Genomic DNA, 15,692 nt, shown 5'->3' with positions numbered 1-15,692 from the left:
TGAGTTTCACTCAGTGAGTGAATATCACCCTTACTCTGACTTTTCTTTTCTTTTCTTATGAATGGCCAAGAAAGCCCAAGTATCACAGTTTTTCTTAGTTGATTAGGAGAAATATTTTTGATGAATGGAATATTTTCTTTGGTTAAACAAATAACAAACACCAACTCTAACCCAACCAAATAAGTTTCTTTGGTAAAGTGAACATTAATGTCTTGGTTGGAATTAATTGAAAAATAAAACTTTTGCAAGTGTTTGCTAGGATCGTTCCTTCCCTCTTTATAGCAATTGAAAAAATAAAACTTCATGAAGTAAAGACTTAAATTTTATGGGGATGTAACTCTGAGTTACTTCTAAAATGTCTTCTCCATGGTGGGGCTAAACCAATGCTGTCAGAGCAATAATCAACAATCGATATTAACAAATAAATAATAATGATGTAACAATTAAATAATAAGTAATCAATTTTGGCATGCAGAGTCCCCCAGTAAAAAAAATTCATTCCACAGTCAGAATTCCATAAGCTTTGATTTCAAGTGCTGAAAAGAGAAGTTGACAAGGTTGAAAATGCCCTTCATTTAAAAATACAATATCCCAAGGTATACAGAGACTCAATCAAGTTGGAAAACTACTATCTGTCATAAAACAAAGTTCCACAGTAAGTCATTCTGGTTGATCAAATTGAATGATTAAATTCGCAACAAAATCCACTTAATTGGTGTGTGTGTTGTATCAGTTTCGTGGAGTCGCTTTAACCCGAGGTGCTCCACGTGGCCGACACGAGATCAATGGCTGATTTAGAACACACTGTTCAGAAAATGATTTAGCAACATATGATTTAAGAATAAAACCAATCCCCTCTTCAGCTGTGTTTTATAAATAATAGCCTAGTTGCAGGCCCCTTGGAGAGAGAATTGATCGCAGATCTATTATGCGAACTTGCCCTTTTGCGAGGATTGTACTTGTCCTCAGATTAAAGCTCATTGTCTTCTAGTTGAGTGCATAACACGATATGATCGCTTAGTGTATCTGCAGGAGAGATTGAACAAGTGTGTAATGCACTAGCTACGATCCCCTGCACATGTATTTAGAACTGTGTGAACAACAGTACATGAAATAGAAAGCACAGGTTTGCACTTGGTGTGGTTACATCTGAATCATTTGGACATTTTTGCTGTTTAGAAAGACAAGGGCAAACCTAAATCCCAAACATTATCCAGACATTAAAAAAAAGTCTGCCTTGTGGCCAATGAAGTCCTATGTTCCTTCCTTGGAAATGTACTTTGAAGGGAGTAATAGCCCTCTTATGAGAAAATCTAAAATTGGCCTGCCCTGTCTTAGGCATGCTAAAATGATGGAAACCCTCTAGTGGTGTGACCCTGGGTGAGTCGCTTTATTCTTCTAGGTCTCAGTTTCTTCCTCTGCAGAGGATGGGGAAGTTGCACAGCACATCCGCTAAGGTCCAGAAAGGTAAGGTGCTTTGGGGAGCTTACCAGTATAGATGTCTAAATAAGCTACATCTCTAAAAGGGAAACATATTGTAGACATTTGCCTCAAAAGTGACCAGGTTTTAGCTTCATTTTTATAGACTTAAAGAAATGCGGGGGTCTGGGGTAACATACACAGCCTCTTCAGATCAAATCATTTCTGTTTAGATCCTGGAGATACTGCAAGTCAACAGTATGAACATCTAGGCTCGTTAATGCACAGAAGGGCCGTGCAGTGAAGTAGAGCGGCACCAACAAAGGTGTGGAGGGTGGACCAGGAAGATGAAAGTGCAGCCAGTTTAGCAGGAAAGTTCCACTGTCATCATTGATAGACTTGTATTGGTGTTTACATCTTCCAATCATTTCCATGTATCTCCCTTGCAGCCCTTTATCTCCCTGCCTGCACTTTTAGGAAGTTTCTCAGTTTCAGGACTTACACTCACTAAAGAACTTTCTTTTCTCCTCTGTGTCTCTGAGCAGGCATGTCTCGTAGCGAAGGCAGACTGGCACTACAAGTTGGAAGCTACGGCGAATAACCATTTCAGCGTTCGTTTCTCTGTCCTCAGCTATGCGTGGGCAGATGTTTCTGGGCATCCACGCAAAAAACGCATGGAGGGCCAAACCACAAACAGCTGTACCAGCTGGCCTTTTTTTTTTTTGTTAAAATGGAAACACTGTCTCTGGGTTCAAGTAGACACCTGCTTTTCCTCCATCATGCCAGGTATTTGGGTCTGGCTCTGTGGTTTTTAGTACTCAGAGCCTCCTGCCAAAAGCTGTAACTAATAAAGCAGATCCATTTGGTGACAAGCAACAAGATATTCCAAAATAGAATCGCCCCAACTCTGCAATGTTGGAGCTGTCATTGGTTTAAAGGTATATTAACCATACCACACAAATGTTATAAATATATTGATGGGGGGATATGATAAATTCATTCTAGACAACAAAACTGCCTCACCTGGGTGAATTTAGGGGTAACAATTTCAGTCCGTGGGTGATGGCCACTCCACTATGTGTCTGGCTTGCTTTTGCTAGCCAGAAGTTTCACGAGCATCTCCTTGGGGTGTTGGGGAGTTAGATGAGACGGCCTAAGACCTCAAACCACAGACCCTGCCTGGAGCTACTGCTCTGCAGAAGTTCTGGAAGCCTTATTGTTTGAACAATGCTTAAAGCTATTTCTGCCTTGGCAGCTGACCTTTCAATCCGTAGGTTTTTGTCACAATACCAGCAACATCTGCAGTGTGAACAAAATAGGGTTCTGCTTGCTAATAAGCTTTCTTCTATTTGATCTTAGTTTAAGAGACTATAAGTCTCTAGGGTGTGTGTGTAAATTCTTTCTGATAACAACCTTTTGTTTTAAAGATTGAAAATATGCAATGCCCATTTCCCCCCCTTGTCCTTTACTTTTTTGGCAATGCCTGTTTCTTATCCTTAAGAAAGAACCACCTTAAATTTGTTTCATTAGCATCATCTCTTTGCTCTTGATAAGACCTAGGGTGAAAATATAACAAGCAGAAACTATCACACTGTTGTAATTTGGTCAACCACTCGGGTACTGTCAATATCCACCATTTCCACACACTCAATTTCCTCCCGGTTTTCAGGATTTTTCTTCTCTTTCCGTTTTTTCTTAGAGGGTGGCAGGAAAGTCAGTATCACAGGTAAAATGGCAAAGCAGTGAAAGAAGGTGACAAATGCTATTAAAAACAAGCACCTGAACAGTGTACAGGTCAGATTTGAAGGCACAGCTGCGAGAGGAATCAGACCAACAATATAGCAGAGGTAACTCTGTAAAATAGCTACCCCGTGCACTTCCAGGGCGTTTTTTACCCATTTAGTTCTTGTGAAATCCTTGCCCAGAACAAATGTGGATAACAGTGGAGCACAATTGTCAATTGTGTAGTTAATTCCATAAATTAAGCATAGCACAGAAATGCAGTCCAGTTCTACTTTCCATAATGTCATGAAACCTATAACTCCAAACTCCACGGACACAACCGTTAGAGTGAGCCAGACATTAATCAGAGAATCTGCCACCAGGAATGCCGAGAAGAAGAGCAGGAACAAAGCACTGATGCAGGAGTTGTGCAGGGGGGCTCCCAGAGAGGAGGCATATCGATCCATGTATACGAAGGACGGGTTGAAAACAATGAACTTCACCTTGGAGGTGACAGAAAGTCTCCTCAGGGTCTCCAGGAGGTCATAGAGTTCTTCTCTGTTCGTTTCCATGGTCTTGGCCACCAAAAACATTCGGGAGGCCACTACATCGACCTCATCATTGTACTTTTTAGAGAAGATAATGTCCTCTTGAAAATGTGAAAATTGGGGGGCTTTCAGGAAGGAATTCCTCAACATGTCTGTAAAATTTTTCTTAGGCAAGCCAGTGGACACATTGAGTTTCCGAAGGTAATTTAGATAGCTCTCAAACCAGGATATCCGCACAAACCCCTTGGTGTATTCTAGCACGTCTTCTTGGACACTAGTGTTCCAGTATTCTATGGACTCATATATGTAAAACCCAATCACTGGACTGTAGTTGCTAAAGTACTTTTGCTGGGCAGTAGTGTATTCAATGGTTTGCGTCGCAGTTGCTACAATGTTACTAAGGTCTGACCCTTCACTGACCTGCAGATAGCCCATTAAGGCAAAGGAAATATAAATAAGGTAAAAGAGAACTACAAAAGGCTTGACATAGGTGTTGGTTATCCAGTCACAGTAATAGCGTTTGAGGAAACATACCAATAGGTGACTCTCGTAAGTGTTCGCTTCCTCGCCCTCAGTTGTGTCCTCGCTGAATCTGGCTGTCAGGAGAAACCTGTACCATGCCGGCTTCTCCTGCAATGCCTCAGGCTTTGGGACTTTTCTACAGAAGATACTATGCTGGTAATTGTTTTCTATGTAGCCAGTGAATACCAGGCTGGAACCATAAAACGAGAGTACATAGAGGTAGTTGAAGAAGATTGCAATACAGGAATTGCAGCAGAAAATCCTGGCTGCCTCAATGTTCGTGAAAGGGCTGGCCCCTATGCCAAAGGTGACCAGGTACATGGCAGTGGTGAGAGAAAAGGAGAGCATGGAGTCTGCATAGACTGCTGCAGTTCTCTCTTTAACATGTTGGTCTTCTCTAGTTTTCCTCCAGGAGGATAACATTTCAAAAGTCCCATATAATCCATGACCTGAGGGGGCAGAAAAAGACCAGATCAAAAGTTTAAAAGACTAATCTCTTTAAAGAGAGAAACCAACTTGGTCATGGGGAACTACTGGGTCAAAGGAAATATAACCAGCCCTAGTGGTGACAGATGACAGGTAAATGCCAATGATTTCTCCTGTGGAGAGAGAGACCTGGGTTTTGGTGAACCATAAATGTTAATGGATAGCGAAAGGGCAGATAGAGGAGCTAAGATCTTCACGCTCCCTTCTGGCTTAAGAAAGCTGGGTGGACTTTTGCCTATAGAAAGCTGGGTAGACTTGTGCCTATGTCTCTTGGGGATTATGTACATCGATAGTTTAGGGTTGCAGGTGCAATTTGCAGGCTATTTGTTTCCCTTGGTTGTTGGAAAACTCCAGAGAAGATGCCTGGCCACTCATCATTTTGCTTGTCATCCCCGCAAGTCTGGCTAGAGGTCAGCACAGAGAAAGGTAGGGGGCAGAGGGTTCTGAGTTAACATCTCATCACCGCATTTAAGTTTGGCCAAATGGAGGGCTTTAGGGAGAAAGAAGCACTGTATTTAATTTGAGCCTTGACAGGAACCTAAATCACAGCCTCCTTTTTTATTTTCTTCCCTGAGTGCAGGGAAGAAATAAATCAGTGCAGGAAGCAATAAATCTGAGAAACAGAGGGAAGTGAAATAAGTAGGAACAAGTTTGAGTGAACAGGAAAGAAGAAAGAAGGAACAAGATTCATATGAACTCTCCTTGCAATTGATAAAAATTAAAATTCAAGTTGAAGGTTTATGGCTTGCATTTTGTCTTCAGGGATCTGTCTGACCAATTTTGATTGCTCATAGATGATGTATCAAGCAGGCAGTGACTCTGCTGGCTTCTCTGCACTATTTGGCAATGGCCTCTGAGGGAGAGAGCCAGATCAGTAACCTCTTTCCGGAACTACTTAGTGCCTTTGCCTCCTTGGTTAGTATTACAGTCACACTGGAGTAGCAGAGGGGCAATAAGTGCCCATGCTTTGACTCCATTCTACTGCCCGAGACCAGATCTAGCTTGACTTCTCTCCCCTCTCCTGGTTGGAGCCAGGCACTTCCCCAATGGGCCTCCCTGGGTTTCCAGGCTACTGCAACATTGAAAAGGCCACCAAAATGACCCGCTGTGGCTTTCCATAACCCCTGCCTTGGCACTGGCATCAGCAGATCTAATTTTCTGCTTCTACGCCTTGGCATATTCAATCCCATTATTGAGGATAATAAAATCTTTACCCTGTGGTACAATAGTCTTGTTTTTAAAAAGGAATTTAAAATCTCCAGCCAAGCGTAATGCTGAGTGAAGTGAGTCACTGTTATCTTGTGTATACAATAACTGAGCGCACGTCTTCCCTCGTGCCCAGGCTGGTATTTATATCCTTATTGTGAAGTCTTGGCCTCAAACCTGAATGCCCATTTCATAGTTATGATATAGGCCTGTTTCCTCGGAGGGATTTGGCATTTATCTTAATTTACTAGGCATCGTTTTATAGCCACTTTTAGAGGTCAGGTCAAGACTGTCAATTTGATAACTAGCACCATGGCCCCTATTAAACTGGAGGCACCTAAACTCCCTGGACATGAAGTAAACAGTGCACTCGTTGATTGGCATGCTGTTGTTAATTATGTTGTAGATAGTTAACGTCTAACGTCTAGTCTCAAGAGGGAAACCTATTTATTCAGTCTGTTTCCACTGTGTTCTCAGGAAGGAACAACCAACCTTTGATTAAAAGTAACCAATTCCTTGACAATGAGGGTAAAAAGAGAATTAATACCTCCAAGGCATCTGCGCTCTGGGGAAACAATATTGACCATTTCATCCAGGGCTATGTCAAATAAGTTCTGGTGGGCAAAACACACTTTAGAGTTTCACTGAAAATGGCAAATGGAAGTTTTTACAGTATTTACTTGTTAGAAACAAAAAAATGTTTTAAAACAAGGCTTTAGTACTGAGTCATTAAATATGGCAAGAAAATAAGGGTGCATATAGCAGGATTAGAATTAGTCATATAGTAGAATTTCAATTAAATCTGTTTTGCAGTCCTTTTTTTAAATCGGTGAAATGTTTTATAATGACATCATCTGACCTTGACTCTTGTTGGAAAATACAATAAGAATCCATTTCTTACCTTGCTGTTGAATAATCTTAGAAGCTAATTGAGAAAAGGAATTTGAATTAACAGAGCTATTAGGTGAAAAGAGTGAGGCTCGAGGGTCCGGAAAGAAAATAATCAAACTCAAGGAAAGGTAGAAGTAGGCTGTTAGCTTGTCTTTTGAGTTCTGTTACTGCATTTTAAATGCCTTGTCCTTCTATAGTTTGATCATTTTTATTGAGTCCTGACTTTTGCATATGTTTTTGGTTCTGGGGGAGCTCCAGAGGGAATTCTAATTTTATTCTTAGGGGTTTTGGGAACCTATGCCTTTACTTCATTCCTCTCAGTACAGGGGTGTACATGAAGACACCCACAGAGGCCAGAAGAAGAGGCCTTGAGAAACAATCTGTTCTACCTGATCACTTGGCCTTTGTTGCTAGTCATCACTGGCCTTGCCTACAAAGGCCCCCACCACCATTCCTGATAGGCCAGATTCTTGTTTCTCAAGCTACACCTCTCTAACAGATGCCTATACCCTAAACCCCAAACTGGAGTTGTGCAGTGTCTTTGAAGAGCTCTTTGGATTTCAAGGACAACTGATTACACCATAACTGGGCCTCCTTCCTGAAGCCCAGTCAATCAAGGGAGGGATGTATGCCAACACAGCTGTGGGTGCCTCCCAGGGATTAACAGCCTGGAGTGCCTAGCTGGCACTAGACTTGATTCACAGCTGGGTATTTATGTTGAAGAGGTTGTCTGTTACCTAAAGGAGAGCTGAACTGTGGGGCCCCTGTTTCCTGGCCTGGACTCAAGGGGAGACATATTCCAAGAGCCTTAGGACATGAGGAATGCCCTGCTCCCTGGGATGCCTGCTCTGCCCATAATTATAGCCGGAGTCCCTTTGGTTTTGGCTTTCAAGGGTATCCTTTTAAATGCACACCCCTCTGGGACAGTGGTCTACTGAAGCAGCTTCCCTTAGGTCTGGGGAATGGGACAGAGAATAGAGATGGGGATGCAGTGAAGAGAAAATCATACGTAGGTGGATTTCACAGAGATCAGCTCCTTCACACTTTTTCCTCCAGCCCTGGCGTTATCTTTTATACCCACTTCAGAAACTGGGCCACTGGAAATCAAGGAAAGATAGGGAAGAACAATTTAGGTAGGTTCTGTTCCTCTCCACTTTCCTTTCTCAGTTGGTGTCTCCCTTCTTTAGCATCACCATCATCCTTTGCTCTAACTCTGGGGCTCGGGTCCAGCAAGCGGGACTCTGAGACCAAATCCTACAGATGTAGGCAAATAGATACCACATGTGGACTGAAGATACTTTTCAGAGGTTTGGCTATTGTTTCCCTCATGTTTAAAAGGTGCCTTAAAAGCAAAAGTATTGCAGTTTGCTTTGTGCTCCAGTTTTAAAATTTTCTCTGTGATGTTGGAGCTCTATAAACTTCTCTATTAAATCTGACCAAGGGGCCTATGTCATTGGCACAAAGCATCACTTTGGTATGGGACCATTTTCTATCTCCAATGTTCCAAGCCTGTTCTTGAGGACTCCCTGATAGGAGCACTCATGTGGGGAACTATCTAAACATGAAGTTCCATACAGATTTAGCCCTTGGTGACCAGAGGCCCTGAGGTGGTAATGGGATCCAGGGCTCAACACTGGTCCACAGCCCGAGACTTGGAAATAAAAGACTGCATCATAGTGAGCATGCCAGGGACCGACCAATATCCCAGGCCATTCTCCCTCTTACAGTAACAGTATTTAAGGCTGAAAAATTGCCAAAGGGAGCTGTTAAACAACACTTACTGATTCTATCAAATTCTGAAGATAAAGAAGCTTTTAAAGTATTCACTTGTCTTTTAAAAGCACATTCAAGATGTTTGTTTCTATTTTGGTTCATTGCATGTCTGTATAGTTACATGCCTATCAGCATGTGTCAAGACACACACACAGGTCCAAGTTCTAATTATTCATGAGTGAATGCGTTGAGGCAATGCAGGCTTTTAGCCAGGCCCTGGGATAAGGACAGTAGAGCTCTTCACCAATGTTCAGACACGATTTGTACCAGGAGTGCAATTCAAATTTTATTAGCAGTAGACTTTGGGATTGTCATCTAGTAAAATCAAATACTAAAGGATTTAGGCTAATAATTTTTCTTCTTTTCCAAAGAATTTTATGTCTTTATGTGCAGTTAACTTTTAGGCTTTGGAGCCAATGAAGAGAAAAAGCAGTACAGATGATAAATAACACTAATAGTGGAAAAACCTCAACTGGCTAATCCTCTAGTCACTTAGGGTGAGTCATAAGTACACTCACAGATTAAATCTCACTCTCACTCAGACCCTTTTCTGGGGCCTGACCAAAGTCTTCAGGGTTGTTTATAACCCACTAACGTAGGAATCCATTAACGAATAGTTGAGAGTTAACCTAACTTTACCCAGTAGATATACTTCTGGAAAGTTGTTCATAAAGTGAACCATATTTTAAATGTATTTAATGGTTTTGCTCCCAGAGGCAGTCTGGGTGATTTGTTTATTTTTTTGTCAATGAATAGTCACAAGCAAATTGATCTACTTTGTACAGTTGGATTTTGTAAGGCAGATTTTTCTTTAGATACAGATTCTCCCACCTTCCCCAGCACACACAGCCACAGTACAAAGGCCTTTGGGCGCTCCTCACATTTTAATCCTTTTCATACTAGCAGGATTTCCTCATCCTGAGTTCCTAAAAGTAAGGAAGAGCTGAGAAGATGAGGAGGTGAAATGGGATGGCTTGCTGATGGATGATCGTTCAGTTTCAATGTGAAAACATTTAATATCAGAAGACAATGAAGCCATTTATAGCATGCCTGGGCAGTGCCAAATTTCATATATGGAAATATAATTACTACATTCTTCTAGAAAATCCATAGAGTATAATGAATGCATGAGCAAAATCTGCTTAAAATATATTTTATTCTTAGACAAGCTTCACTAAGTAGCTCATGTTTATAAAATGTTTTTCTTTCAGTGACATTCACATAAATTTATGATTTTTGTTTTTTTGAGAAGAAATTTAAAGTGTATATGTGTCTGGGTTGAGTAACATCTATTTTCAGGGAGAAGTTCATTAATTGGGTTACATTTACACTTTGGCAGTTATAAACATTTACTTTCTATGCTGAATTGTTTGGTTTATCATGGCCTGTTTTGTCTCACAGTTAAGAGTGAGAGGAAAGGTGTACTCTGCTTAAGTTAACACGGATGCCCACATCATGGCGAATATACACATCTTATTCTTTCTACCAGAGACCTGTCACATTCTGGTAATTCTAATCACAGCATTGGGTTTTAATCTGAGAAATGATTTTCCTTCACTAGAGAGCTGCAAATAACAGTCGAAGAAATGAATTTGCTAATAGCTCTTCCTTGCTTAAAGATAAAGTGTTTAGATACTGTGTGTGTGTGCGCTATATAAAATCAGTGTACAAATGTGACCTATAATATATGCTATGGTCACTGTGTAAGATCTTTTCACATAGAAGACATATGTAATATATAAATATATGTATATATGACATATCCTATTCAAACATATTTTATATATTTACATATAAAATGTGTGAATACATACTATATAATATATAAAGAAATATATAGTATTTATATTCAAACATTCAAACGATATACACTACATATGTTATAAACACATAAAACACACCTATATATACAACATGAACTTACTGCATAATATGTCATATTACATATGATACATAATATAGGTAAGGTGATATATAATATGTATTATGCACCCAGATTATACACACATACACATGCTCACACACACACAATGAATAGTAGGCTGATATGAAATTTGTTTTACTGGTGAGGAAGAGAAATGCTTATGCTGCTACATCAATCAATGCAGAGAAGGGGCTAGAATCCCTCTTTTAGGTTCCTACATTTTGGTTCCTGGCTGAAGTAGCCTAGGTGAAGTGCAGGATTTCCTTGACAATGACTATGAATCTGCTTGCATTGTGAGCTCCTGTAGACCCATCTTGTCAAGACTATCCGGCCCCGGCAGTGACTTTCTGAGGTGCTAGTCCAAATGCAACACCAAACTAGGTGTTTCTCCTCATGGTCTATTTTTACCACGTCAGTGTCCTGATGTTGCCTCCTGCTGCCTGACCTTCATGAAATCTGCCACTCCCCCATCCCCTAGACTAGATGGCTAGACCACCCAGAGGATACCCAGGAGACCTGGGTCAAAGAGGATGCGCCCTTGCATCCCTCTGCCTAACCGAGCTCTGCCTTCCTGGCCCTGCACCCCCAGTCTTGTTCTTGTCTTCTTTTATGGTTAAGAATAGAATAAACGTGTCTTGTTCTGTCTCCCCAAACCTGTTTCTCCCCACCCACCCCTTACTGTAATATGATTGGTGGGGCATAAGAATAAAAGGGTGAGAACTATCCACAAAACTAGATTACGCAATCTCCTTGTAAATTAGTCCCACAATGACCATAGACCATTACAATAAAGCTATTCAGGAAAAAAACTTTGAAAATATTGTATGGAATTACTCTCTTAGTTTAAATCAGATATAAAACAAAAGAGAACAACAAAACCCGTATAAACCAGTTTTTTTCCTAGAAACTACTAAACCTATTAGTGATTTATATCTAAGCAGAATATTTCCACAAGACTCTAACATACTTCTACTCCATCATGTAGATTATCATACTGTTGCAAATAATGGACTTCTACAATAACGTATTAGGTTGAACCATAAGATGTACACCTGAAATTTATACAATGTTATAAACCAATGTTACTGCAATAAACAAAAAATTAAAATAAATAAATAAATAAAGAACTAAACAATAGGCTTGTAAAAAAAATAAATAAAATAATAAAAAATAAAATCTCCTGCCAAAAAAAAGAAATTACTGCTTTTGTAGTTCAAAATGGTCAGATATTGGTACCAATTTTCTAGGTCAAAAATGGTTGAATATTGGCAATTTCATATGGTTTAAACTTTATTATTGTCTGGCTGATTTCCCCCCCCCTGTTTCTCATGAATTTAGAAATATACCAGAATACTCATCAGGAAAGCAAAACCTTTCTTGTTTGCTTAAGTTTAGAGCAAAAATAATTGAGTTCCAATTTCTCAGAACTAAATTTTCTTGTACAAGAACTTTTACCCCTTTATAAGCCTAAACTCCATATACTGCACATATTCCAGGTGGCATCAAATGATAACAAATTCTTGGAGAACTGAACCTGATCTAGTTTCTGCTAAATATAGATAATCTTAGAATATATACCTGAAAGAAGCCAAACTTCCTTGCTATTGTTCTCCTCCTAGCACTTAATCACATCCTCTCTTCCTTTCCCATCCTTGAATTTGAGTGGCCTGGCTGGATAATTCAGAAGGAAGAGGGCACCCTGGATTGACATTTGACCTTCTCAAAATCCCAAACATTTGAAATGGCTTGAAGAATATTTTTTCATCTCATCCGATCTCTGAGGCTCTTGTATCTTGATAAATGCAAAGCAGCCCTTATAAATTAGATTACCACATATAAACTAATATCCAAACTATCTTTCACCACAACTTCAATTCTCCCCTTTTAGCTGGTCAGAATGTACATGAAGCAACAAACCTTCCAGATGAAGAAGGAAGAAAACCTTCCTTCTGTTCCCTTCTATATTCTCCAGCATTCCATTCCTTTCCTGATTTATGTCTGATCAGCAAAGCTGTGGAAATATTAAGCTTGTAAAGAGAGCTTGCATGTACAAAACCTATGCCAATTTTTTAAATCATACCCAACTGTAGGACAATGGTATAAATGCTCATCCTTATAAAGGAAATTCCATAATGGATTAAAATGATGAGTATCATATGTTTACAAATGGCAGTTCAAGTACCTCAATACCTGATATCAACATAGTTTGAAAAGAAAGGACATTACTTTATGCATAAATGATATGGATGAAATAAACTCTTCTCCAAATTATAGTAACTAAAAAATGTCAATGAGCATTTATAATACTGTAGACCTTTAAGGATTTCAGCTCTAAATAAGCTGATCTGACTCATATGGACAGGGGTTTTGGCAAAAGTGGGATTGTCTAATATGCATGACACTGATTAAAAACATTCTAAATCATGATGTATCTATGCTTACATCATTGCCAAAATGATTCATCTGTGTAGGATATATTCTTATTGCCAGAGATGTCACGTATCGTCTTGGCTAGAAACACACAGTCACATCCCATTATGGTGAACTCCCAGAGTTTATCCAAATTCTTTCCTATTCTGGAATTTTGTCAGGTTAATATTGCTTGACACACGTGGTCTTAAAATTTTCCATTCTAAATCTACTGCCATTTTGGCATTTGGCTGGATCTGGCCTTATGTGACCGGCATCACACTGAGAATGTTTAGTTTGTTGAATTTTAAATCTATAATGTTTATCACATTATAGACCTATTGTTGGCCAAGGAAATGTCTGCATTAGGGACTTTTTCTAAGATACTTTTCCTTCTAAATGATGCCAAATATTTTAAAATTTTTATTTGATATTGCATTTATATAACATAGAAAATCAAGAAGTTTTGCTTAAATCTGCTTAGTTTAAGCATAGCCATTTTATGTTATAGACAGGCAAACTTAAAAACTGGACAGTTTATTGACTCATAGTACAAAACCCTTAGCACTGCATTTCTTCTTGGTCATTTGAAATATTTATTGGCATTTTAGGACTGGTCATCAAAAAACCAGAATTAAACTTTGGCCCTGAATGCAACATTTACGAACGTGCTCTTGCTTATATTTCATTTTACAATCAGACTCTGAGAATGAATAGTTTATCTGAGAAATACAGAAGGGCAACCATCCTAAATCCAGGCACTGTTGGCTTTATAAGCATATTAAGCACCCATTACATGGTGCAAAGTATTTATCGCAAATGGGCCTCAGCTATTAAAATGCGTAGCTTCCTTTCATATTGTGACTAAGTAATTTGAGATCTCTTTGGGCTGAAAATGTACAGAAAGGTTACATACCGACTGTCAGCAGGGAAAACTGCCATCAACTCAATGCATGGAACATTCCTCACAAATTGCAAGCAAGGGAGTACTGGGCACCTGCAATGCCTGGTCTCTTTCACCATAAATGCCAGATTTTTCTGAATTCAACTCTGACGTCAAGGTCAGTGGTACTCCGTCTCTGTGTAGTTGTGGCACTACTATTTCTGGATTTGTTTTCTAAAGACACTCCCCTGCTAACAGCATCTTTCCGTTGCTTACGTCCTTCCCTGCACCAATACTATCTGGTATATTCCTTTCTGTGTTGACTGACTTACAATATTTAAAACTTCTTTAAAAAGTACAAAAATAAGTTTTAAGAAATTTTAAATGTAATTTATTTTACTTAATAAAATTAAAGAAGTTTTGAATAATTACTTTCATTTTACTTAGTGAAATTGATTTTTTAGTGAAATTAATTTTAAGAAGTTTTGAATATTACTATTTTATTTTATTTAATTAATTTTAAGAAGCTCTAAATATTGTAATTTTATTTTACTTAACACAATTAGTTTTTAGGAAGTTTTAAATATTTTATCATACTTTGAGCTCACTGGTAACTACTTAGAGTGTCATAAAACCAGGAATGATAGTCATTTTTCTAGCTCTGACATCCTTTTTCCCTCACCTTAAAAACCTTACTATCTCCCTTCAGTTCCCCATCCTTTTCTTATTCCTGTTTATCTTCCTCACACAAAAACAATCACAACAAAAAACACTGTATTTTTAAAATGAAAAGCTGAAAAAAAACCCATGTGACTAATCATGAGCAAAACATCTTAATTTAAATCTTGACTCAAGCCTCCGTGGAAGCTACTAATACCCAGTCCTTACTCACTCTTCAAGGAACCGCCCTGTATTCCACAACCGACCCACGTCGTCTTGGGGTTATTTTAAAGAGGCAAGTTATGCTGCCTTCTTAACAGATTGAATTCAGGAGGAAGTACAGCAGCCTCCCTCTCTGTTGTGTTCGGCAGCGATGAGTAAACTGATCTGGTAAATTCGCAGCTTGCTCACTCTCCGCATAGTGCCACAGATTTTCCACAAAAGCTACCAGTGTATGTTTATTGCCTAGGTCTAAATTCCCGCAGGCTGCAGAGCATCAGGGCGGCATGTAATTCTGCGGCCTTGCAGCCCCGCCAGCCCTGCTTATCATCTAACCATAATGCAGCTGATATTTCCCGAGTAAATTCTGTTCTTTTCTACTACCCCCAAACAGGGAATAAGGCGTACTAATGAACTCAACCACACTTATTTCTCAGTCAACAAAAAATGCCACTTCATTTGTCATGTCAGTATCTGATTCCAAATGACATTTTAATTTTGCTAAAGGAATTGATGAGAAGTTGCCACAGAAAAGGGGGAAAGCTAACCGTTTGAATCCTTGGCCAGCAAGAACCCTGCCATGAGGTTTGCTAGGCATGCCATCTTCAATACCAGATGGACAGAGAAACTGAGGTTATATTGTGACTACTATGGCTTTGTTTGGACCATTATATCTATCAGGAAATTCTTGCAGCCCCCAACAGAGAATACAGTGGGATTCTCACACTACCATTTAAAAACATTCTCCTGAGTTCATAGCAGGGACAGGAAGAAAGTTACCTTCCTATTTATGTCTCAGTTTTTGCTTTCAAAGTTCTTGTACATTTATCATGTCCTTTTGTGTGATGTTCACATCCACTCTACACATTGGGTAGGGAAACTGAGGGTAGCAGATGCTATCAGGGTCCAACCCATGTGTCCTCCCATTCACCATTCTTGAGCTCACTGAAGGCTTCTAACTACAAAGACCAGTAACCTGAGGGATTTCTCTAGCTGCAGGAATGTGCTCAGTCTTCCCTGGGAAGTTCTG

General features: G+C 39.4%; 1 protein-coding gene across 1 annotated transcript in view; it reads right to left on the bottom strand.

Annotated features, from left to right (window-relative positions):
• Positions 1-506: 506 nt before the first annotated feature.
• Positions 507-15,692, bottom strand: part of PTCHD1 (patched domain containing 1) — a 51,685-nt gene continuing 36,499 nt past the window's right edge. The window contains exon 3 of the mRNA XM_058535575.1: positions 507-4,660. Coding sequence (XP_058391558.1) covers positions 3,006-4,660 — 1,655 coding nt within the window. The 3' untranslated portion in view covers positions 507-3,005. The remainder of the gene's footprint in view (positions 4,661-15,692) is intronic.

This window comes from Diceros bicornis, chromosome X (assembly GCF_020826845.1).
Source record: "Diceros bicornis minor isolate mBicDic1 chromosome X, mDicBic1.mat.cur, whole genome shotgun sequence".
Classification (NCBI taxonomy): domain Eukaryota; kingdom Metazoa; phylum Chordata; class Mammalia; order Perissodactyla; family Rhinocerotidae; genus Diceros; species Diceros bicornis.
This window is presented reverse-complemented; position numbering and strand designations above follow the sequence as displayed.